This window comes from Oncorhynchus nerka, linkage group LG3 (assembly GCF_034236695.1).
Source record: "Oncorhynchus nerka isolate Pitt River linkage group LG3, Oner_Uvic_2.0, whole genome shotgun sequence".
NCBI lineage: Eukaryota > Metazoa > Chordata > Actinopteri > Salmoniformes > Salmonidae > Oncorhynchus > Oncorhynchus nerka.
In genome coordinates this window covers 17,432,859-17,455,896 of record NC_088398.1, presented here as the reverse complement: position 1 = coordinate 17,455,896, position 23,038 = coordinate 17,432,859, and the positions used below count along the sequence as shown (strand labels likewise).

General features: G+C 43.2%; 2 protein-coding genes across 3 annotated transcripts; both read right to left on the bottom strand.

Annotated features, from left to right (window-relative positions):
* Nucleotides 1-3,806: 3,806 nt before the first annotated feature.
* On the bottom strand, nt 3,807-6,059 carry zgc:171704 (Ras-related and estrogen-regulated growth inhibitor-like protein). Its single transcript, XM_029623494.2, has 4 exons — nt 5,865-6,059; nt 5,531-5,584; nt 5,358-5,434; nt 3,807-5,240 (listed from the first exon to the last, which is right to left on the bottom strand). Exons 1-4 carry the CDS (start codon nt 5,977-5,979, stop codon nt 4,824-4,826), a joined length of 663 nt encoding a protein of 220 aa, XP_029479354.1. The 5' UTR covers nt 5,980-6,059; the 3' UTR covers nt 3,807-4,823.
* A 1,836-nt stretch (nt 6,060-7,895) lies between these two features.
* Nucleotides 7,896-19,523, bottom strand: trim33l (tripartite motif containing 33, like). Of its 2 annotated transcripts, XM_029623476.2 has the most exons (15): nt 19,301-19,513; nt 19,010-19,199; nt 17,818-17,933; nt 17,555-17,690; nt 17,078-17,198; nt 16,726-16,842; nt 13,674-13,788; nt 13,410-13,556; nt 12,210-12,321; nt 9,506-11,112; nt 9,170-9,369; nt 8,934-9,036; nt 8,728-8,796; nt 8,420-8,554; nt 7,896-8,275 (listed from the first exon to the last, which is right to left on the bottom strand). In XM_029623476.2, the coding sequence occupies exons 2-15, from the start codon at nt 19,197-19,199 to the stop codon at nt 7,997-7,999; spliced, it is 3,447 nt and encodes a 1,148-aa protein (XP_029479336.2). In that variant the 5' UTR covers nt 19,301-19,513; the 3' UTR covers nt 7,896-7,996. The 2 variants fall into 2 exon arrangements, with proteins under 2 accessions (XP_029479336.2, XP_064865063.1); XM_065008991.1 differs by lacking the exons at nt 7,896-8,275; nt 8,420-8,554; nt 8,728-8,796; nt 8,934-9,036 and having other exon boundaries at nt 9,187-9,416; nt 19,301-19,523.
* Between the last annotated feature and the right edge of the window lie 3,515 nt (nt 19,524-23,038).

Below are 23,038 nucleotides of genomic sequence, written 5' to 3'. Positions count from 1 at the left end.
CAGTGCTGTTGCACCCGAGGTGGAGACATCTGAGGGCCTGAGACCTGAGGAAGTCTCAGGTGAGGTCATTGCACTTGAGGTGGAGAGCATGGAGTACTACTCAGACGCAAGAGACGTGAGCCCATCCAGACGCAAAAGCCTGTCTGCTGGCTCCAACAGAAGCTCATCAAATGCTGGCAACCCGGATGACCAGCCTCTCTCTAACCGGGGCAGCCAGAAGCCAGATGACCAGCCTCTCTCTCTGCAGCTGGACCCCCTAGAGCTTCCTTCTACCAGCACCATGCGTCGCCCCTCCTCGGCTGCCGAGGTCCTCCTAGGTTCCATCCTTCAGTACATTAGCTCTGAGCCACCCTTAGAGGAGCCTGTTGTACCCGAGATGGACAACACCGAGAACACAGAAGTCAGAGACGAGAGCCCACCCAGATGCAAGAGCCTGTCTGTCCGCTCTCGCAGAAGCTCATCAAGTGCTGGCAACCCAATAAATGTCTGCCAGGGCAGCCAGATGAGGAATGACCAGCCTCTCTCTGTGGAGTTCGACATCCTGGACATCTCTTCTACCAGTGCTTTGCGCCGCCGATCCTTGGCTGCCGAGGTCCTCCTTGGCCCCATCCTCCAGTACCTGAGCTCTGAGCCACCCTCAGATGAGTCCATTATACCCGAGGTGGAGAGCAACGGGAACCACACAGAAGCCAAAGACAAGAGCCCATCCAGACGCAAGAGCCTGTCCACCTGCTCCCAAAGAAGCTCATCAAGTGCTGGCAACCCAGATGACCAGTCTCTCTCTCGCCGGAGCAGCCAGAAGCAGGACGACCAACCTCTCTCTCTCGAGCTGGACCCCCTTGAGCTCCCTTCTACAAGCACCGTGCGTCGCCCCTCCTCGGCTGCCGAGGTCCTCCTAGGTTCCATCCTCCAGTACCTGAGCTCTGAGCCACCCTCAGACGAGTCCATTATACCCGAGGTGGAGACCACCGAGAACCACACAGAAACCAGAGACGAGAGCCCACCCAGACACAAGAACCTATCTACCCACTCCCGCAAAAGCTCATCAAGTGCTGGCAACTCGGATGACCAGCCCCTCTCTCGCCGTGGCAGCCAGAAGCCTGACGACCAACCTCTCTCTAACCGGGGCAACCAGATGTCAGATGACCAGCCTCTCTCTCTTGAGCTGGACCCCCTAGAGCTTCCTTCTACCAGCACCGTGCGTCGCTCCTCCTCGGCTGCCGAGGTCCTCCTAGGTTCCGTCCTCCAGTACATTAACTCTGAGCCATCCTCAGATGAGCCCTTTGTACCCAAGGTGGAGACCACCGAGAACCACATAAAAGCCAGAGTCGATAGCCTACCCAGACTCAACAGCCTGTCTTCCAGCTCCCACTTGAGCTTGTCCAGTGCCGTTGCACCCGTGGTGGAGATCACTGAGGACCTGAGCCCTGAGCAAGGCTCAGATAAGGCCATTGCACTTGAGGTTGAGAGCATTGAGTACTACTCAGACACAAGAGACATGAGCCCACCCAGATGCAAGAGCCTGTCTGCCCGGTCCCGTCGGAGCCCGTCCAGTGTTGTTGCAACCGAGGTGGAAACCACTGAGGGCCTGAGACCTGAGCAAGTCTCAGATGAGGTCATTGCTTTCGAGGTGGAGAGCACTGAGTACTACTCAGACGCAAGAGACGAGAGCCCATCCAGACGGAAGAGCCTGTCTGCCCACTCCCGCAGAAGCTCATCAAATGCTGGCAACCCGGATGACCAGCCTCTCTCTAACCGGGGCAGCCAGAAGCCAGATGACCAGCCTCTCTCTCTGCAGCTGGACCCCCTAGAGCTTCCTTCTACCAGCACCATGCGTCGCCCCTCCTCGGCTGCCGAGGTCCTCCTAGGTTCCATCCTCCAGTACATTAGCTCTAAGCTACCCTTAGAGGAGCCTGTTGTACCCGAGATGGACAACACCGAGAACACAGAATTCAGATACGAGAGCCCACCCAGAGAGCCCACCCAGAAGTGCTGGCAACCCATCAAATGTCTGCCAGGGCAGCCAGATGAGGAATGACCAGCCTCTCTCTGTGGAGTTCGACATCCTGGACATCTCTTCTACCAGTGCTTTGCGCCGCCGATCCTTGGCTGCCGAGGTCCTCCTTGGCCCCATCCTCCAGTACCTGAGCTCTGAGCCACCCTCAGACGAGACCATTATACCCAAGGTGGAGACCACTGAGAACCAAACAAAAGCCAGAGACGAGAGCCCACCAAGACACAAGAGCCTTTCTGCTCGCTCCCACCGGAGCTCGTACAGTGCCTCTGCACCCGAGATGGAGACCACTGAGGACCAGAGTCCTGAGAAAGTCTCAGATGAGGCCGTTGCACTCGAGGGGGAGAGCACTGAGTACTACTCAGATGCAAGAGATGTGAGCCCATCCAGAAGCAACAGCCTGTCTGCTGGCTCCCACAGAAGCTCATCAAGTGCTGGTAATCTGGATGTCCAGCCCCTCTCTCGCCGGGGCAGCCAGAAGCCAGACGACCAGCCTCTCTCTCTGGAGCTGGACCCCCTAGAGCTTCCTTCTACCAGCACCATGCGTCGCCCCTCCTCGGCTGCCGAAGTCCTCCTAGGTTCCATCCTCCAGTACATTAGCTCTGAGCCACCCTTAGAGGAGCCTGTTGTACCTGAGGTGGACAGCACCGAGAACACAGAAGTCAGAGACGAGAGCCCACCCAGATGCAAGAGCCTGTCTGTCCGCTCTCGCAGAAGCTCATCAAGTGCTTGCAACCCATCCAACGTCCGCCAGGGCAGCCAGATGAGGAATGACCAGCCTCGCTCTGTGGAGTTCGACATCCTGGACATCTCTTCTACCAGTGCTTTGCGTCGCCAATCCTTGGCTGCCGAGGTCCTCCTTGGCCCCATCCTCCAGTACCTGAGCTCTGAACCATCCTCAGACGAGACCGTAATACCCGAGGTGGAGACCACAGAGAAGAATGCACAGTTAAGAGAAGAGAGCCCACCCAGACGCCAGAGCTTGTCTCCCCGCTCCCGCAGGAGCTCGTCCAGTGCTGTTGTGCCCGAGGTGGAGACCACTGAGTATTGCTCTGACGAAGGAGACGGCAGTCCACTCAGACGCAAAAGCCTGTCAATCCGCTCCCGCAGGTGCTCATCCAGTGGAGGAAACGCCCCATCCCCCCGGCTAACCCCGGACAACACACACAATGGCCTCCAGGGCAGCCAGATGCAGGACAACCTGGATGAGTTGGACACCAGCGCTGTGCGTCGCCGCTCCTGGGCTGTCGAGGTCCTCCTAGACCCCATTCTGCAGTACCTGAACCCTGGGCACTCAGAAAAGGCCGATATAGAAGAGGCCGAAATACCCGCGGTGGAGGCCACAGAGCACTAAGAAGTCACCAGTGTCCTAGAAATGTCCCCCTTTGAAGGCCCAGGTGTAAGACTTATTAGTTGATTTTAGTTTGTGGGTACACATAGGTGGACCATAGTTCAGCAGACATAATCTGTGATTAATCCATTGTAATACAAAATGTGTCAATGTTTGTGACTGAAAGATTCAGGCGCTCTACTTCATGTACAGACGCCAACCCAAATTTGTTTTGGTTTCCTAACTGAGCATCATGTGACATTATACACCTTGTATCCCATTATATATTAGACCTAACTATTCTTATATGACGTGCTAACCTGATGTCGCATTCTGTTTTCTCTTTCCCAAAGTAGCCGTGAGAAACAAAGCTTGTCATGATTAAAGGTAAAGTCTTGATTGATTGGCCTAAATATGGATGATGGAAGGAAATTGAATGTGTTGAGGAATGAGCATCGAATAGACAGTAGAAAATGTCTTTATTTACAATGTAATAACATTTAATATTTCAGAACATGTAATACATGACACGTTTAGATTGGCCTACAGAATACATCAACATAACATTGGTTGTATTCAAGAAATAACATGTGTATTGCTGATGTGAAATGTATTGAGGTTATGAAGAGTGAAATAAAGTGCCATTTCCCCATCTACAGTACAGTACTCAGCTCATACATGTACTTTCCAAGATTAACCCATTCCGGTTTCATGCATTGTATAAACGTTAAAATTACCACAAATAACTTTTCCCCAAGATGTTTTACACAGAAATTAAATAGTTTTATCCATTTCAATATGTTAATTTATTTATTTACAATTCTCAAACAAAGGTGTGCACAGCACATATAAGCATCAAGTCTGCTAGAACTTGTAACATAGAATTACTAAGTTTAAAGTTGTTCGTTTTCAGATAAAGTATAATACTGATATGTAATTGTTTTGCATTGCTGATTACACACACATCAAGCCTTCAACATTTTACAAACTTTGAGTGTACATTGTCACTGAAAATAAATTCCCTAACAATTGGCAATGGGTAGGACTTCCATCAGATCAACAGTATTGTCAGATGTCAGCTACTTCAGATTCCTGCTCATGCTTCACATTGAGAACCTATTGAGTGAAGTATGGAAGTGCACATGATTTCTTATACAGTTTATCTACAGTACGGTATACCTACTTTTCAACTTCAAAAAGTATAATAAATGATTGATTGATTGATTGCTTCCATCTGCAATTCAAACTTTTGTGTAACTCTACAAAGAGAACCAATTTCTCCTCTCTAAAAAACGTCCAAATTAAGTTCCCTATCAAAACCTGTTGAAGTTAGAACGCGCCTGCTGTTGCACTACAACCTGCCATAGACCATTTTTCTCAATTGCGCCTCCAAGCCTGCATTGGCCAACCGCGTAGTATACCTACATGTTCTGACTATCCAAATCCCATTGCGCATAATGGAGCCTATCCTGTGGTAGATTACTCTGCACGTTTCTTCCCGAATACAGCTGACATGCTTCTCACTATACTTTTAATACCCGCGGCACCTTTCCGCAGAGCTCTCGACTCTTTGATAAGATCTATCAGTCCATGGAACACCAGCAAAACACCGTGGTATGTTTCAGCTGCGGATATCTCGAAAAATACGCAGTCTTCCGAGAGAGCAAGGAGTCGGCCCTCCTCACTTGAGACTGTCCGTCGGTGCTGCAAATCGCGTTTATTTCCAACAATGATGATGGGCGCTGTTGCAGACATCTTCCTACTGGCGTGGCGGATGCGCTGCACTTGTTGACGCACTACCTCGAAGCTGGAGCGGTCGCATATGCTGTATACCAGTATCACGCCGTCTGCCCATTGAAGCTGTTTCTCACTTATCGACTCAGTTATTGCACTGTCCTAAAAACACATAAAAACATGACATATGAGTGGTCACTATGGCTAGATGACTAACATTTGCCAATGGCAAATGCGTAATGATGAATGGCGACATTTGGGTAGTCCAAGAGTGTTTACCTGTGGGTAGAGCGAGTCCCATATGTTGAAGGATATTTCCCTCCCGTCAACTGTGTCAATATGACTGTAAATTGATTCTGACGGAGAAACATATGAATTAAATCAAAAACATCAGAATGTATTAAATGGTCAGCATTACGCACAAGATGTATGTACTCATTTGGCAGGCTTACCCATTTCACCGTACTCGCCAATAAATCTTCTTGTAATAAATCGGACGGTGAGCGCTGGAAAATACAAAAAGTTGTGTACAGTTTAATCAAAATGTATTTTAATGGCTTGTACAAACTTTGTGTACATCGTCACTGAAAATAAATTCCCTAATATGCAATTGGTAGGTAGGCCTTCCGTCAGATCAGATACTCCAGATGCCTGCTCTTGCTTCACATTGAATGCCCGTTGAGTGAAGGATGGCAAAGCATATGATAACTCGTTAACTGTTGAAAATACCTCTCTGTGAACATTGCAAGGTGCATATTAAACACAAAGACAAGAACACATTCTTACCTGATTTCCCTACATTTTCAGCCCCAAGTAATAAGATATTAGCTTCCACTTTTTGCTGAGTTCCCTCAATTGTCTTGCTGCAGTGATGCGAGCTAGGTTTGACCTGGGCAACCATTTGGAATGGATTATGCTTCAAAAAGCTCTTTTAATTACCCTGTTTTGATATAGGCTACTGTATGTACAGTGACAATAAATATATACAGTTTTCAAGAGCTGGGTGATAGGTGGGGCCATTTATGAACCAATGAGAAGACAGCCTGTTTAAGTGGGCTGGGTCACAACTCCGATTAATTTGATAGGGCTGTTATGTGATCATGATGGCTAGTTTTCTTGTGATAATTAAAATAACTGTTTCAGGTTGGTTTAAATCTTACATTCAACATTTTTCATTACTTTGATCGATTGGTAAATCCCCTATACACAAACCTACTGGAAATATGAACATGTCAGAGAAATGTGAATCACTAACCAAATAATTGTATAAACATTTTGATAATTTTAGACAGCTTTAACTCTGGGATGGCAAATGTATGCACTGCACACACCATTGACAGTTAGTACACACCCTGGGGAATCAGTGATGTTAACTTATCAGTTAAGGGGAAATCAAAAACCATCAAGAATGCAGCCCTCGACGACAGCCAGAAGTTGTTCACTCCTGATCAGTGTGCTTTTACTCAGGCGCCATCTGGTGGCGTTCTATCAGCATTAATCTATGGCTGCCTTTTGCTCATGCAGTGCACCTTTCATCTAGGCCAACTTTAGTACGTTCGCAACACAGGCATACATAGAATATTTGATATCAACTCAGCAAAAAAAAGAAACGTCCCTTTTTCAGGACCCTGTCTTTCAAAGATAATTTGTAAAAATCCAAATAACTTCACAGATCTTCATTGTAAAGGGTTTAAACAGTTTCCCATGCTTGTTCAAGGAACCATAAACAATTAATGAGCATACACCTGTGGAATGGTCGTTAGTGTCTTAACAGCTTACAGACGTTAGACAAATAAGGTCAGTTATGAAAACTTAGGACACTAAAAGAGGCCTTTCTACTGACTCTGAAAAACACCAAAAGAAAGATTCCTAGGGTCCCTGCTCATCTGTGTGAACGTGCCTTATGCATGCTCCAAGGAGGTATGAGGACTGTAGATGTGGCCAGTGCAATAAATTGCAATGTCTGTACTGTGAGACGCCTAAGACAGCGCTATACAGGAAGATAGGACGGCAGCTGATCGTCCTCACAGTGGCAGACCACGTATAACACCTGCACAGGATTGGTATTTCCAAACATCACACCTCCGGGACAGGTACAGGTTGGCAACAACAACTGCCCAAGTTACACCAGGAACGCACAATCCCTCCATCAGTGCTCAGACTGTCCGCAATAGGCTGAAAGAGGCTGGACTGAGGGCTTGTAGGCCTGTTGTAAGGCAGGTCCTCACCAGACATCACCGGCAACAACGTCGCCTTTGGGAACACACCCACCATCGCTGGACCAGACAGGACTGGCAAAAAGTGCTCTTCACTGACGAGTCGCGGTTTTGTCTCACCAGGGGTGATGGTCGGATTTGCGTTTATCGTCGAAGGAATGAGCGTTACACCGAGGCCTGTACTCTGGAGCGGGATCGATTTGGAGGTGGAGGGTCCGTCATGGTCTGGGGCGGTGTGTCACAGCATCATCGGACCAAGCTTTTTTGTCATTGCCCGCAATCTCAACGCTGTGCGTTACAGGGAAGTCATCCTCCTCCCCACACCAGATACTGACTGTTACTTTTGAGTTGACCCCCCCTTTGTTCAGGGACTCATTATTCAATTTGTTCGTCACATGTCTGTGGAACTTGTTCAGTTTATGTCTCAGTTGTTGAATCTTGCTATATTCATGCAAATATTTACACATGTTAAGTTTGCTGAAAATAAACGCAGTTGACAGTGAGAGGACGTTTCTTTTTTAGCTGAGTTTACTATCGTACAGTACAAAGGCTACAGTAATGCATAGTTGTTACAAATGTGCAAAAACAAAGTCACACACAATCCCTTTTGTATTTAATTTAATTTTAAAAAGTACAATGTCAGTTGTATATAACTGACTAACAACATAGCATTTCTGAGTCTCCACTTCAAATGGCCATTTTTCAGTCTGCATCCTTTTTAATTTTCTTCATTTTAGTTTCATTTTCATCTGTTTCAACTCTGACCTGGGGGTGACGTTTCTTAGCTTTTGGAACTTTGGTCATATTCAGCAACTCCCTCATCCTCTTCAGAGACTCTGCAGCCGTTGGTTCCCCAGGTTCCCCCGTCCCAGTCCAGCTGCTGTTAGGGTGGCTGAGGAGGGAGGGGTGGAGAGTTGTCCCAAACACTTCCCCTAACTTGCTCTGAAAGCTGCCCCGTAGCTTGACAACCAACTCCTGGTCCTTTGAGATAATAAAAAAACAAACATTCAATGTAATTTGCCTGGTATTTTTGTCTGTAAATTCTCAGGTAATTTGGTAGTTTAGAAAATGCTTTCAGTAGTGATTTTTTTACTATATAAATAACATTTTAGAAGATGTGACAACCTTTGAGTTCATCAACATGGTGTCGAAAAGGACCCAGACGTCAGAGACAAATTCGGAGGGGGTACGGTAAGGGGGTGATCGATGTTGTAGCAGCCTTCCATGTATGGAGTCAAGACATATTGAATCTGAGGGGGGCTGAAGAGACAAAAGTATGAGAGCTCTCATTATAAATGTGCTAAATAATAGCAACAGATAAGATTATTTACAAATATCACTAATGCCATTGAGTTACAATAAGCCATTTTGGTCAGGGCAGAGTAATCATAAAAAAACAACAACATGTTTTTAATATATATTTTCATACACACCTCAGCCGTGCTGCAAAGGATGTTTCTGTCATTCTCACACCTTAGAAAGAGTAGGAGATGCTCACATTTCTGTTAGCAAAGAAAATAACAAGATCTGGTTAATGCCAGGATTGAATCTAAGAAGTTACAGGTCCAAAAGTTCAATTTAAATGCTATCCGACTCAGCAGGAGGATCCGAATTCAAATGCACAACGGGTGAATCTTACCCGCTGGTCTGCTAGGCTGAGGCACATAGTCCTGTGCCTGTTATCACTGTAGGGGTCTGTGGTGTCGGCCAGGTCCTGACAAAGTGAACACTTCCACTCCTCCCTACCAGAGGGGGAAACAGACAGCACACAGCTTTAACACAAGGAACTCAGACTAGAGTATTCCCCTCAATATCAACTCCACCAAACTGGAACTTTACACAGAAACTACTACTTTAAATCTTTAGGGAGATTACCAGAAGGAAGGACCAATGGGTGGGATATGACAATCTTGGTGGTAGCCCCTCCCACACTCTACACAGAATAGCGAACCGCCAACAGTGTGACAGGCCGCACAGGTCACATACTGGAGCAGTGGGGGACTCTCTGGGGAGGACAGGGCCTTAGTCCAGAGGAGGCTGTCTGACTCTGGTGGTGTGATGTCATCGCCATGGGACTGCCACAATAGCGGAGGGGATAGATCATCATCATTATCTTGCTAAGCTAAAAAGGACAACGTAAAGTGCTTTATCACTAACCTTAACCCAGACTTTAAATCAAGAACAAACCATGTAGTGCAGCAACGTGCTTACCTGGTGGTCTTCTGCAATCTCTTGCAGAATAATCTCATCTTTGCTGGCCCCTTGGACAAGCAGGAACTGAGGAAGAGAGCATCCAGGAGTGGGAGTGGAGATGGGAAGCCGAAACATCAAGACCCTGGGTTGCCAGGACCTTGAGTTGTTAACATTGTTGCTATTGGTCAAGCTCGGTGGCTGGGTGGTGTTGGGTTGCCTGGTTGGCATTTCAGTGGCCACCACCGAACCTGTCCTGGTGGGGAGTGGAGAGGGTCCCTCCAGTAGCACTCTAATGCGTGTTGGCAGCTCAGTTCTCCAGCTATTCACACGCCGATGAAGTGACCTGATAGCATCCTCATGTTGTTGGTCATAAGATATCTTTTTATTGTTGTGGGGGGCAGTATGGGTCCTACCTACAGAAGAGGGTTTACTGTTAGGGTCCGTGTCAGTTTCTTCTTTGGGGTGGTGAGTGTGGGTTAAGACACTGTAAGAGAGATGATTAGAGGTCCTCTCAGCAGACAAAGTCCCTGTGAAAGGCAGATCTGAAGAAGTACTGTCTGAGCAGGCAGCTGCCTTTCTATCAGCCCAGGCTGATGGGACCTCCAACTCCATAGCACTGTCTGCCTCTGTGTCAGTCTCCAACTCAGTGACAGTAGAGGTGGGCTCGTTCTCCCTGGCCTGAGAGTTTGGGTCAGGGTCTGCCAGGCCAGTAGGAGGCAGGCTTCTATCACAGGGGGAGTCTGCTAGTGCTTTAACCGGGAGGACAGGGATGGGGTTTACAGAGGGAGGCTGATGGAGGATCCACAGTAGCTGCGATTCTGGAAACTTCCTTTTCTGATGCTGAGCTACGGCTGCAGGAGAGGACGAGCCAGAAGGTGGGTGGCAGATCTCTACAGGTGAGTATGAGTGGAACGTCCAGGACTTTCCATCCTTCAATCTCCGAGATCGTCCAGGTGGAGGAGTTGCCTTGAACATACCATAAAGTCTAGGTGTGGCCTCGATCAGTGGTTGGAGAGATGGGGAGGTTGGAGGCTGAACAGGGGATAGCTGGGCATGGTTGGTGGGGACCAACGGTGACTGGACATGAAGTTTAGGGACAAGTGATGGCTGGGCAGGGTTTGTGGGGACCAATGGTGACCGGACATGAAGTGCAGGGACAAGTGATGGCTGGGCAGGGTTTGTGGGGACCAATGGTGACCGGACATGAAGTGCAGGGACAAGTGATGGCTGGGCAGGGTTTGGTGGTAGACAGAATGGTGGATTATGTATATTCAGGGAGGGGTGAGATGGGGCTAGTGTAGATGGGCAGGGCTGGGGTGTCACAGGATGGCTCAATGGAAGGCTTGAAGGGGTGTGGACAGGCAGGGAGCGATAAGGAGGAGGCTCACGGGAGGTGGAGGGCTGGGAAGTTGAGGGCTGACTGAGGGGGTTGGATGGGGCAGTGTAAGAGGAGCGTGGGGGCTGGATGACAGGGTTATGTGGCGGGGGAACAGAATGGATGGACATGTTAGGAGCACTGGAAGAGGTCTGGTCAGAGGGAGCATTGGGTCTTTCTTGGTTTTCCAGGGGGTTGTCTTGACTAACATGTGATTGGGCAAAGGGAACAATATCACCCAAAAGTTTACCTGGAAAAAAGGAAGAAAAATAATACTATTGTAGGAGCGATGATTGGGGCGACAGGGTAGCCTAGTGGTTAGAGTGTTGGACTAGTAACCGAAAGGTTGCAAGTTCAAATCCCCGAGCTGACAAGGTACAAATCTGTCGTTCTGCCCCTGAACAGGCAGTTAACCCACTGTTCCTAGGCCGTCATTGAAAATAAGAATTTGTTCTTAACTGACTTGCCTAGTTAAATAAAGGTAAAATATATATATATATATATATATATATAAATGCGATGGTCACAACCAAACAGTCTCAAGCTTGTGTCCTGGGGTCCCCATTCCCAATGACAAAATTCCTTGGGTTGATTTCGGCATTTTATTTTAAAAACGCTAAATGGGCAATACTGGACTACCACGTTATGTGGCAATCAATGCTAAAACCTTTTTTTCTTGATTTAATCTAAGAATTGTGTTAAGATCAAAGCCAGCACATTGTAGGGGAAGGGTACTAAAGACCCTCCCCATTGTTGATTAAGGGGACCTTAAGACTCATATGCTTGCTACAGGCCTTATAATAGCAGGTCTCACTATTATACTGTTGCTATGTGTCTGAACTCTGCCACTATACTTTGCATAAGCTATCTATATTAGTCATTGTGGTTAAGGCCTAGCTGTTGCAAGAATGTGCCTGCAGGCTAGGAGAGACCGGAACTAGGTCAAGTAAACACTGTCTAGGTTGGCCATTTTGATCTCGTGCGACAGTGGAAAATGCTGATGACACTTAGAATTTAGAGAAGCTACTGTTCTAGGTATTTGCATTAAGGTAACCTCAACTCTTTGGACATATACATTGACATAGGTGATCACACTACCAGGGAGTGATCACAGGTATTTAATCAGTTGCGCCCTTTGCTTGGTCGCAGAACTTACTCTCAGACATACATGCTGTGTTTCCATTGTTAACTTCTGTCTGCAATTGCATTAATAAAGGTTTGATTGATTTACTTAAAGAAGATATTGTCTGACTGCTGATTTCACCAATAAGCCAATGATTGACAAGGAACAAGGAACCTACCCTGACAACAGCCTACATGAATAGGAGATTGAGTATCTTGACTTACCAAAGGAAGCTATTTGTTTCTTGAAGTCATCCGTAATCATCAGCTGCAACTTAAGCATGGTCCCCGGGGGCTCAGTACTCTGAGTCAAGAGATGCTGTAACTGGGACCCAATCTGTGGAGTGAGAGGAGCATATGTGGATAGGGTTGCGCATGTGTGTTGATGTGGTAATGTTTGTGACGCAGGATTGGGATCAATTTGGAATTTCTGAATTGAATTCCATTTTGAACAATACATTTGAATAAAATTTGAATTGGCCACACCCCACAGAAAGCAACATTTGAATTTGAATTGAAGGAAGTAACATTTAATTCAAACTAGAGGTTGACGATTATGATTTTTCAACGCCGATACAGATAATTGGAGGACCAAAAAAATGCAGATACTGATTAAATCGGCCCATTTTTAAATAATTATTTGTAATAATGACAATTACTGAATTAACACTTTTATTTAAACTTAATATAATACAGAAATAAAATCAATTTAGTCTCAAATAAATAATGAAACATGTTCAATTTAGTTTAAATAATGAAAAAACACAGTGTTGGAGAAAAAAGTAAAAGTGCAATATGTGCCATGTAAAAAAGCTAACGTTTAAGTTCCTTGCTCAGAACATGAGACCATATGAAAGCACACATACCATTTCAAATATTAGTTTGATTATAACTCAAAGATGTAATTTTCTTTGTCATGAGATGTTAGATTATTCCCTTCCATACTGCAGTTTTTGACCTAATGCATTCTGGGAAATGTATGGTTATCTAAAAACATTAAGGGAACGATGAATTATTATAGAAAACCCACAACAGGATCTTAAAATATTTCCAGACCACTGTAATTATTTTAAATGGTTTTAGGAGAATGACATTTAAAAATTTAAATCTTCAACCTTATGCTACATGGTATTGGTAACCATACATTATGTCAAAAACATTTCTATGGTGATTTGTTGGAAAAAATAAGCCATTTGAATTTAATTTTATAGAATTAAATTCTACTTCCTTCCGTTCATTCAAATCCAATTCAAATTCTGCTTCATGTGGGGTGTGGCCAATTCAAGTTCAATTCAATCATTTAAATTAAAGAGAAATTCGCAACTCAATTCAGAATGAAGTGTCTTTGGGGGAGATGGGGGATAAGCCAAAAAAATTAATAAATGTGTGAGTAGCTTTGTACAGGCAGAACAAGTGGGTTCCTACCTGCCCTTTGTAGGAGAGCAGGGCAAAGAAGTCATCCACATTCAGGGCTTTCTCAGCAAAGTCAGCAACATAGTCCTGCCTCTGCCCCAGTTTGTTTAGTGCACTCCGTCTCGTCTCGATCCCTGCCACCTCGGCATTACACATAGTCTGGGTGGACATGAGCAAGCATTTTATCGACTGCCTGAGAGCAAAATCACATGAACAGACACACGCACACTTTCTTTAGCTTTCATGGATTGTGTTAGTCTTGGATAGCTAAAATACCTCTATGTTGTTGTAGAGCGACGTGGCTCTCGATTTCAAGAGTTGAACAGTAGCAAAAAGCATTCTCTTCAGGCTTTCCCTCAGCTTGGACTTGAGTTGTGTTATGTCTAGCAATCTGCAAGTGGGAGAGAACATGTGGGTATTTCCACAAAATTAATGCCTTTTGTGTTCCTTTGATATATACAGTACCAGTCAAAAGTTTGGACACACATACTCATTAAAGGGTTTTTCTTTATTTTTCCTATTTTCTACATTGTAGAATAATAGTGAAGACATCAAAACTATGAAATAACACATATGGAATTACATAGTAATATATTTTATATTTGAGATTCTTCAAAGTAGACACCCTTTGCCTTGATATGACAGCTTTGCACACTCTTGGCATTCTCTGAACCAGCTTCATGAGGTAGTAGTCACCTGGAATGCATTTCAATTAAAATGAATGCCTTTTTGAAAGTTAATTTGTGGAATTTCTTTCCTTATTAATGCGTTTGAGCCAATCAGTTGTGTTGTCACAAGGTAGGGGTGGTATATAGAAGATTGCCCTATTTGGTGAAAGACCAAGTCAAAATGATGTCAAGAAGAGTTAAAATAAGCAAAGAGAAACAACAGTCAACCATTATATTAAGACATTTAGGTCAGTCAACCCAGAAAATGTCAAGAACTTTTAAAGTATCTTCAAGTGCAGTTGCAAAAACCATCAAGCGCTATGATGAAACAGGCTCTCATGATGACCGCCAGAGGAAAGGAAGACCCAGATTTACCTCTGCTGCAGAAGATAAGTTCCTTAGAGTTACCAGCCTCAGAAATGTTAGCCCAAATAAATGCTTCACAGAGTTCAAGTAAGTGACACATCTCAACATACAACTGTTCAGAGGAGACTGAGTGAATCAGGCCTTCATGGTCGAATTCCTGCAAAAAAAAAACTACTAAACGACACCAATAATAAGAAGTCTTGCTTGGGCCAAGAAACATAAGCAATGGGCATTAGACTGGTGGAAATCTGTCCTTTGGTCTGATGAGTCCAAATTTGAGACTTTTGGTTCCAACCGCCGTGTCTTTGTGAGACGCAGAGTAGGTGAACGGATGATCTCTGCATGTGTGGTTCCCAACAGGGAGCATGGAGGAGAAGTGATGGTGTGGGGGTGACACTGTCAGTGATTTATTTAAGAATTCAAGGTACACTTAACCAGCATGGCTACCACAGCATACGCCATCCCATCTGGTTTGTGCTTAGTGGGACAATCATTTGTTTTTCAACAGGACAATGACCAACACACCTCCAGGCTGTGTAAAGGCGATTTGACCAAGGAGAGTGATGGAGTGCTGCATCAGATGACCTGGCCTCCACAATCACCAGACCTCAACCCAATTGAGATGGTTTGGGATGAGTTGGCCTGCAGAGTGAAGGAAAAGCAGCCAACAAGTGCTCAGCATATGTGAGAACTCCTTCAAGACTGTTGGAAAAGCATTTCAGGTGAATCTGGTTGAGAGAATGCCAAGAGTTTGCAAATCTGTCATCAAGGCACAGGGTGGCAACTTTGAAGAATCTAAATATAAAATATATTTTGATTTGTTTAACACTTTTTTGGTTACTATGTAATTCCATATGTGTTATTTCATAGTTTTCATGTCTTCACTATTATTCTACAATGTATAAAAGTGTAAAAATAAAGAAAAACCTTGAATGAGTAGGTGTGTCCAAATGTTCGACTGTTACTGTAAGTAGAACTTGTGCACCAAAAACGTGTTATATTAAATGAAGTGCCCTTTAATATAGACCACAAGTCGAATTAAATAAATCATATTTTCATTATGAATAAAGACTTGCTAAAGTACCAAAATTCTGCATATTGACATGTCCCTCCGTGCACCCTCTGAACCCTCCATGCACCCTCTGTGACTTCTAGGAAGATTATAACCTATTTAACTCCAAAATTTCTCAACGTTCTCACCATCATTGTAAAGCCCTAGTTATTTTGTTGCCTTGACAAAGTCATTTCTGAAGATTATTATTGATTTCATGTCATTAAGAGATTAATTTACGTCTGTCCCTCATTTTACGGTCATCCATGTTACTGTACTCTCGTTTTAAAATGGAGAAACAATTCATTTTTAAATCTTTTTTTTTTAAGAAACATTGAACATGTAATTGTCAAATTATAGTGTAAAAGCAGGTGAGCTGGTTCTACTATTTTTGGCAATTTTCTGGTGTTTTGTGATGGAAAACTGAGTGGGACGAGCATAACACGTCAACCTGTTACCCATGGATAGACAGGCTAGAAATGTTTTAATTTCAACAACAAAAAATTAAGCTTGCATTCAATTGCCCCTCCCTGTTGCACACAACAGGCTTCCATTCCTCCGTCACAATTGGATTTATGATGAAATCGTCAAACCTGTTATTTATTTGAAACTTAATAGGCACTTACTATAGTCATATTCCTTTATTTAACCTCTTGAGTTGGGAAAACTTGTTTTTTATTAAGTTTTAATGACCGAACAGTAAAATTAGGTGAAATCAAACTTTTTTTGATCACTTCTTGATCACTTCTCTCACACTTCTCAAAAGGCACCGAATTGGTGGAACATCCCATGTAATAAAATGTCTAGAGGATCATCCACATCAAGTTTGTCCAATTCAAGCTACATTTCATGACATCTATTGTCTAGATTCCGCTAAAAACATTGCCTCAATCCAAAATTTGTGGGTAGGATATAGCACTTTTGTCTAGGTATTGAAGGCATGGGCCCGGAGGTAAACCCTAAACAACCATATAATTGAATAAACCTGCACAGATGCTCGATCTTAGCTGTATTTGCTTACACTGACAGCTTCAATATGCAGCTGCAGTCTTTAGGAACTAACCAAAAACACCCTACTATATTCAGCTGAAGGTTTCTGTTCCAACTAAGATGCAGAGGACGCAGTTTTAAACAATACAGCAGATAGAATATTTACTTCTGTGACATGAAGTTCATGCCCTGTGACAAGAAACTCCTGTTCCAATATTGTACTTTCATTCCAGAGTAATTGACTAGTTATTACCTGCCGTCCATGTCCAGGAGGCTCTGGTTCACTGCAACTCTCTGCTGCCTCACTCTCTGCACCAGGGACTGAAGCTGCTCTTTCTGGCTGACCATCGCCTCATGGAGGAACTGGAAACTGCATGGGAATGGAAGAGGAGACTCAGGAGAAGAGACTTCGGCCCTGTTCAAATGCTTAAAGAATCCATCTTGTCCTCCTCTCTTCCTTGAAGTAATCAAGTGACTTTACCTTATTTTTTACCTATCAAATTGTGTTTTAGCGATTACTTCAAGGTAGGTAAGGATGATTCTTCTACAGTATTTGAACTTTCCATGATACTGTGACTATATTTATTATATGCAAGGAAACTTACCTGTGGTTCCTGTGATCCATTAGTTGGCAGTCTCGACAGGTCAGCTGATCGCAGGTCAAACAGAAGAGCTTGATTGGCTCATGTTTGTGTGTGGGACAAAACACTGTGGGAGCGGAGACTCCTGCGGGGGAATACAAAAATATGATACATTCTAGTATATGAACATGCTATGTCAGTGTCCTGGTATTATCAACAAGTGTTTGATGGCCGTGTCTGGCTCAGTCGACCTCTAAGTCAATGTTTGGGAGGCCCATGTTTTTTTGTGTGTGCGTGCGTATGTGCGTGTGTAGTGACTAGATAATAAAATATAACTTGAATATTACAAGGTGTTTGTATAAGATGGTATGATGTTTGAAAAAATATTTGAGCAGAAAAGATGTCTGCGGATAATTTAATCAAATTCTACATGAGTAGAAGTCTCTGAAATGAATAGCCGTAGTGCTCAATAGTATGGTATTGAGGGTATATAGGGCAGACCTGTTGGGGGTTGGAGCCGGATAGTGTGGTCCTTCGTGACCTTCACTCTTCTGTGTGCAGATACACACTCCGAACACAGCGCCTCTCCACACTCCACACACCAGCCACTCGCCACGAACCCCTCACAACAGGTACACTGCAGTCACAGACGTGATGATGGAATACACAGAATTTATAAAGGCATTCACAGGCTATGGGAACAGCATTATTATTATCCATTATTATTGATGGAGTTATTCATATTAACCCCCAAAGTGTCTCACCTGGACATTACCAGTCCAGAGATCGTTGGAAGAGTTCTTAATAAAGAGATTATCTTTGACTTCCAGAATATTAAATGGCATGTCACAGGACGGACATGCTGGAGAGATAGAGAGATCTGGAGAGAGAGAGAGAAATAGACCATTGTTGTAATGTTGTAACGCTTCCCTTCTCAATGTTTCCTGTCTAAAACACTGTGATTGTCTTGTGGGAGTCTCTGAATAGTCTTTGGCCTCTCCCCTAGATGATGATACTGTGAATTTGGAATTATAAGGTTCTATCTGCCAAAAGTCTAGTTATGAGATATTGAGCATTCTCATATGTGGATCTGGGTTGAGTAAAAAGGTTCTGATACTGAATCATAAGATTAATTTAATTTCAAAAGAAAAGTAAAGCCATTTAATCGTTAAATGAAGAGTATCCCCTCCATCCTCCAAACCACAAAATGATAAATACAACATGGATAACTAGCAGCATGGCTAAAGTTTAGCTCTGGATGAGTAAACTGATATATTTGTCTGGTCTTCGATGCCCCTACTTACTAGTTATCCATGAAATCTGGTAAGTTTGTATTTTCAGTGAAATTCTCCTTCAATATCTATATAGAACAAGATTATTTTTTAAAATCAGGGATGCCTCTCCAATGGGCCTTTAACATGCTCCAAGGTACCTGTATTTAATTAGTTTTGCCATAAAGAGCAGAAGTGGTGGCTAGGAATTATTCAACAAAAGTGCTGAAAAAAATCTAAATGCAAAATAGCGTCAGAACCCATGATATGAATAATCAAGGACATGGAACTATTGGTTTTATCAAAATGTATAGTTTTGAGATAGGGTCTCAGATCTGTTTTGTTATGTCTCCCTCTTTCACGACATCACTTTACATCCATTTTTATTGGAAATGCAGAATTGTGTGATTGAATTGCAAATACAACCTTATAAAACCAAGTACAAAGCAAAACTGTTTGTGAAGATAAAACGTCCTATTTTTTTTCGTCGTAAATTGTGAAGAACATCTAAAGAACAACTATGTGAAGGACACCATCTAAAGTCAAGAGCAACTAACTGGCCATGTGAATAACTCGTTTTTTTTAACCAAAATGTCAGATAGAACATTCCTTATTCCAAAAGCTCGATACAGTAAATTCACCAAACCCACCAAACCCAGTTGTGTTCAACAAAAGTGCTTCATACCTTTCTGCAACCCTGGATTGACTGGGGGCAGGCATGCTTGACAAATAGAGTGCAAACAGGGTAGAAGTTGGGGATATCGCCCATGGTTTAAAGTTAACCCACAGAGGACACAGTTTCCATATGTTCCCGATTCTATCACTACGTTCGGCCCAAACGGAACGCCACCTCCGCTTTGCCCGCCATTGTTCATCTGTGTGGAAGAGTCATTCCGGGATAAATCATTTTTAATGAGGGAAAAACGAGCCTTGCATTACTAATCATAATGTATACATATTTAAAGGCGAGACGTACCTCTATTGATGATCGTTCGCACGCAAATGAGGATTAAAAACCGTTAAACTGTTTTGTATTTAACTTGCGCAGGTTCTAAAACAGCGCAAGGTTACTCCGGATATTCTTTCACTGAAAAAAAAATCTGGAACGGAAGAAGTTTGAGCATAGTCAAAGATAGTCCAGCTAGCCAGAAACTGCTTCTCCCGATCACGACGGTTGCAGTTGGTGAGGTCCATGGCGACGTTGGCTAGCTAAACTCATGCGCAGAATTACGTCATCTGGTCTAACCGTGATCTCGCGCCGAACTGCGCATGTTGTCATGCATGCGCATGCTAGTTTTTGACGAAAATGTGACAGTTTGACACTTTCACGAGGTTGGAGTTATAACATGTTCAACTACCTAAGACATTAACTCAAATTTAGGTGTGCCTTTAGATTTCGAGAAAATTAACAGCTAATGAAGAATGTTTTACTTCTCTCATTGGACGTTCGAAGGTGCATCAGACAGTGCAAGCGACTGCCGACTGACTGATTTACAAATCACCTTCCATCATAAATAACTACTCTTTATCATTTGTAGATCAGTCAATTTACCCATGATACGTTACAGTTTTGATCCTATGGAGCAAGGCCATTGACTTCTCGAACCCAAAGTCCAGGCCTAGTCTGCTTGGTCTGTTTAGCAAACGTTCCTTTAAGTCTCGCAATGTTGCACCTCTGTGTTTAGAAACTCTCTGGTTCGGGTGTTTTTTGAGCAAGACATTGCCGCATAACCACAGATCTCGGATCAGATTACTCTACCTCTAATTCTGACATTATCTCTAGGAATGGCATATTATCAGATCCAGAGTCAGTAGGTGGAGTCAGACCTACATAAAGGAGTAGACTGTATAGTGTTGTGTATTCTAGTGTTGGTAGCTTCCATGATATAAGCCCAAACATGTAACAAAATTAAAAGTTTTATTCAACAAGTAATACAATTATCATGAACATAACACACATACTATGTTTAATTTCTAGTCATTTTAGCATTAGACATGTTGGTTTTAATAAGTGTGACAACTATGTAAATAATGAAAACATAAATAGCATGCTATTATCCATAAGAACTGACATAACAATGCAGTTGAAATAATAATGTTGGGTAATTGCAGATGGAATAGAAGACTATAAAGTAAACCTTTCATTTAACCATCCAATAGGCCTACAACTTTATTAACCCCCTCTATGGCAGACACATAACAACCAGGTGTGAACAGCCAGGGAGGAGGAGTTAGGGAGTTAGAATACTAGGATGGGGTGGTTGGGAGGGGCCCAGGTTAAAGTGTGATTTTCTGGGTGGTGTAAACTGTTCCCTTAAGTGGTAGGTTGGACCAGCTCCTCACTGTAGAATGCAGTTACACTTGATTGTCTTCTCCTGGCTCCTCTGTCCGTATTGAATGGTGGCCAGTGTCTGGACTAAGTTCCAAAAGTTCTCAAAGGAGACCCCCTTTCCATCCTTCACTCCAATCTGCTGGAGCAGCTGGCTCAATCCTTGTTCATCTCCTGCTGTCTATTAGAAAGGTTAGAGTTATAAAGTCCAAAAGTTATGGGTGGAGTTAGAAAGATCGGGGTGTGAGCATGTGGGTCTGGGCAGGTGTGATGTAGTTGATGTTTGTGTGATGTTGCCGTTTGTATGTGTATGTTATGTTTAAAAAATATATATATATTGGGGAAAAAAGGGTTGAAAAATATAACATCAACATAATTTATGGTCCATATTTAAAGAGAGCCATCCAAACAGCTCTTATTGAACACTAACCCACCCCATCAATTCACCCTCCATGAATCAGTAATGGCTGGATAGATGTAAGAGTGTTGAACTACAGTTGAACTACAGTAGGTGGAGCCACAACCTAATTCCAATCCTCTCAGATCCACAAGGGGAAGGCAACACACAGCCAGATGGGAGAGAATAGACTGCTAAGGGATCATTTTGGGATTGCACTTCTATTTGTTCAGAGGTTGCCATGGAAGGGAAGAATCTATCATGCAAAATGAGGGACCTCTCCCTGGCCTAATACTTAAACTGAATTCTTCCTTCATCCTTTCCTTGGGATAAAAATGTATATAACATGGCTGGACAGGTTAAAGCCAGGGTTAAACTACACAGATTTCCTGAATTTACTGATGTCAGATCAGTGATTACCGCAAGGAAGGAAGGAACAAATTGGAAATATTGGAACAGAGTCGTACTTTACTGTGTGGGATCATATTACCTTGTCAAGGGTGGGTAGCTGTGTGGAGACCAGGGTTTGGAACTCCTCTGTGGTTAGTGTGGGGGCATTGTTGGCTGCAGCACCATGGAACTGACTTACCAGGGTGTTCAACGCCAACTCCAGATCTGAGTACTTGTGGTGTGTGAGAGAGAATAACACATAAAGATTAAGAGTAGATTTGAAGGGAGAATCCACTTTTTTAATAGTGTATGACAAATAAATTGTACTATGCATAACACAACATAATCATGAGTGTAAGTTACTCATTTGCAATCACATTATGATCCGTTTCCTGCACAGTGCACACCTGGTAGTAAAGAATAGATGCGTCACGCACACTACTGTTAGGCTAATGTTTACCCAAGAACAATACCACGATGTGTTAAGCCTCAGGGCTAGTCATGAACATTGTTTAAGGCTTGTCGCTTGACACACCCTTATGTCTTTTGAAGCATTTGAATGGAATTCCAATTGTAATTAATGAATCCGCTATTACACAGCAGACAGATTGTGACATTTCCTAATTTATTTGATATTTCAGCAAATGTTGATTTACCTGACACAATATCTGCATCATCATGGGATTTTTTTTTATTGCAGAATATCAGATTCAGAACGAATTGCTACAATTCCAAAATTCAATTGAGGGTGGATTGTATTGGATTCTGAAGTGTTTAACTTGTTAACATATACACTGAGTGTACAAAACATTAGGAACACGTGCACTTTCCATGAGACTGACCAGGTGAAAGCTATGGTCCGTTATTGATGTCACCTGTTAAAACATCTTAAGGATCGGACCCTTTTTTCAATTTTCCCCTAAAATGACATAGCCAAATCTAACTGCCTGTAGCGCAGGACCTGAAGCAAGGATATGCATATTTTTGATACCATTTGAAAGAAAACATTTTGAAGTTTGTGAAAATGTGAAATTAATGTAGGAGAATATAACACATTAGATCTGGTCAAAGATAATACAAAAATAAATGTTATTTTTAAATTCCATTTTATCGTCTTTGAAATGCAAGAGAAAAGCCAATGTATTATTCCAGTTTAGGTGCAATTTAGATTTTGACCACTAGATGGTAGCAGTGTATGTGCAAAGTTTTAGACTGATCCAATGAACTATTTAATTTCTGTAAAAAAATGTTGTATCAAGTATGCCCAAATGTGCCTAATTGGTTTATTAATACATAGCTGTGCACTCTCCTCAAACAATAGAATGGTATTATTTCACTGTAATAGCTCATGTAAATTGGACAGTGCAGTCAGATTAACAATAATTTAAGCTTTCTGCCCATATCTGATATGTCTATGTCCTGGGAAATGTTATTGTTACTTACAACCTCATGCTAATCACATTACCGCACGTCCCGGTGGGGGGACACACCGATCCTGTAGAGGTTTTAAATCTACTTTAATTAGTGTATATGAAAGGGAGGAGACAGGTTAAAGAAGGATTTTAAAGCCTTGAGACATTGATTGTGTATGTGTGCCA

What these genes read in the sequence shown, in the direction of transcription:
- zgc:171704 (XM_029623494.2), bottom strand. Translation starts at nt 5,979, where the DNA reads ATGGTTGCCCAGGTCAAACCTAGCTCGCATCACTGCAGCAAGACAATT. An exon ending in TGAAAATGTAGGGAAATCAG is followed by an intron (nt 5,585 to 5,864) that starts GTAAGAATGTGT and finishes TGTATTTTCCAG; the next exon opens with CGCTCACCGTCCGATTTATT. An exon ending in GGGACTCGCTCTACCCACAG is followed by an intron (nt 5,241 to 5,357) that starts GTAAACACTCTT and finishes ATGTGTTTTTAG; the next exon opens with GACAGTGCAATAACTGAGTC.
- trim33l (XM_029623476.2), bottom strand. Translation starts at nt 19,199, where the DNA reads ATGAACAATGGCGGGCAAAGCGGAGGTGGCGTTCCGTTTGGGCCGAAC. An exon ending in CTCCTGGACATGGACGGCAG is followed by an intron (nt 13,789 to 16,725) that starts GTAATAACTAGT and finishes TCCCACTTGCAG; the next exon opens with ATTGCTAGACATAACACAAC. An exon ending in CCCATTGGTCCTTCCTTCTG is followed by an intron (nt 9,037 to 9,169) that starts GTAATCTCCCTA and finishes CCCCTCTGGTAG; the next exon opens with GGAGGAGTGGAAGTGTTCAC.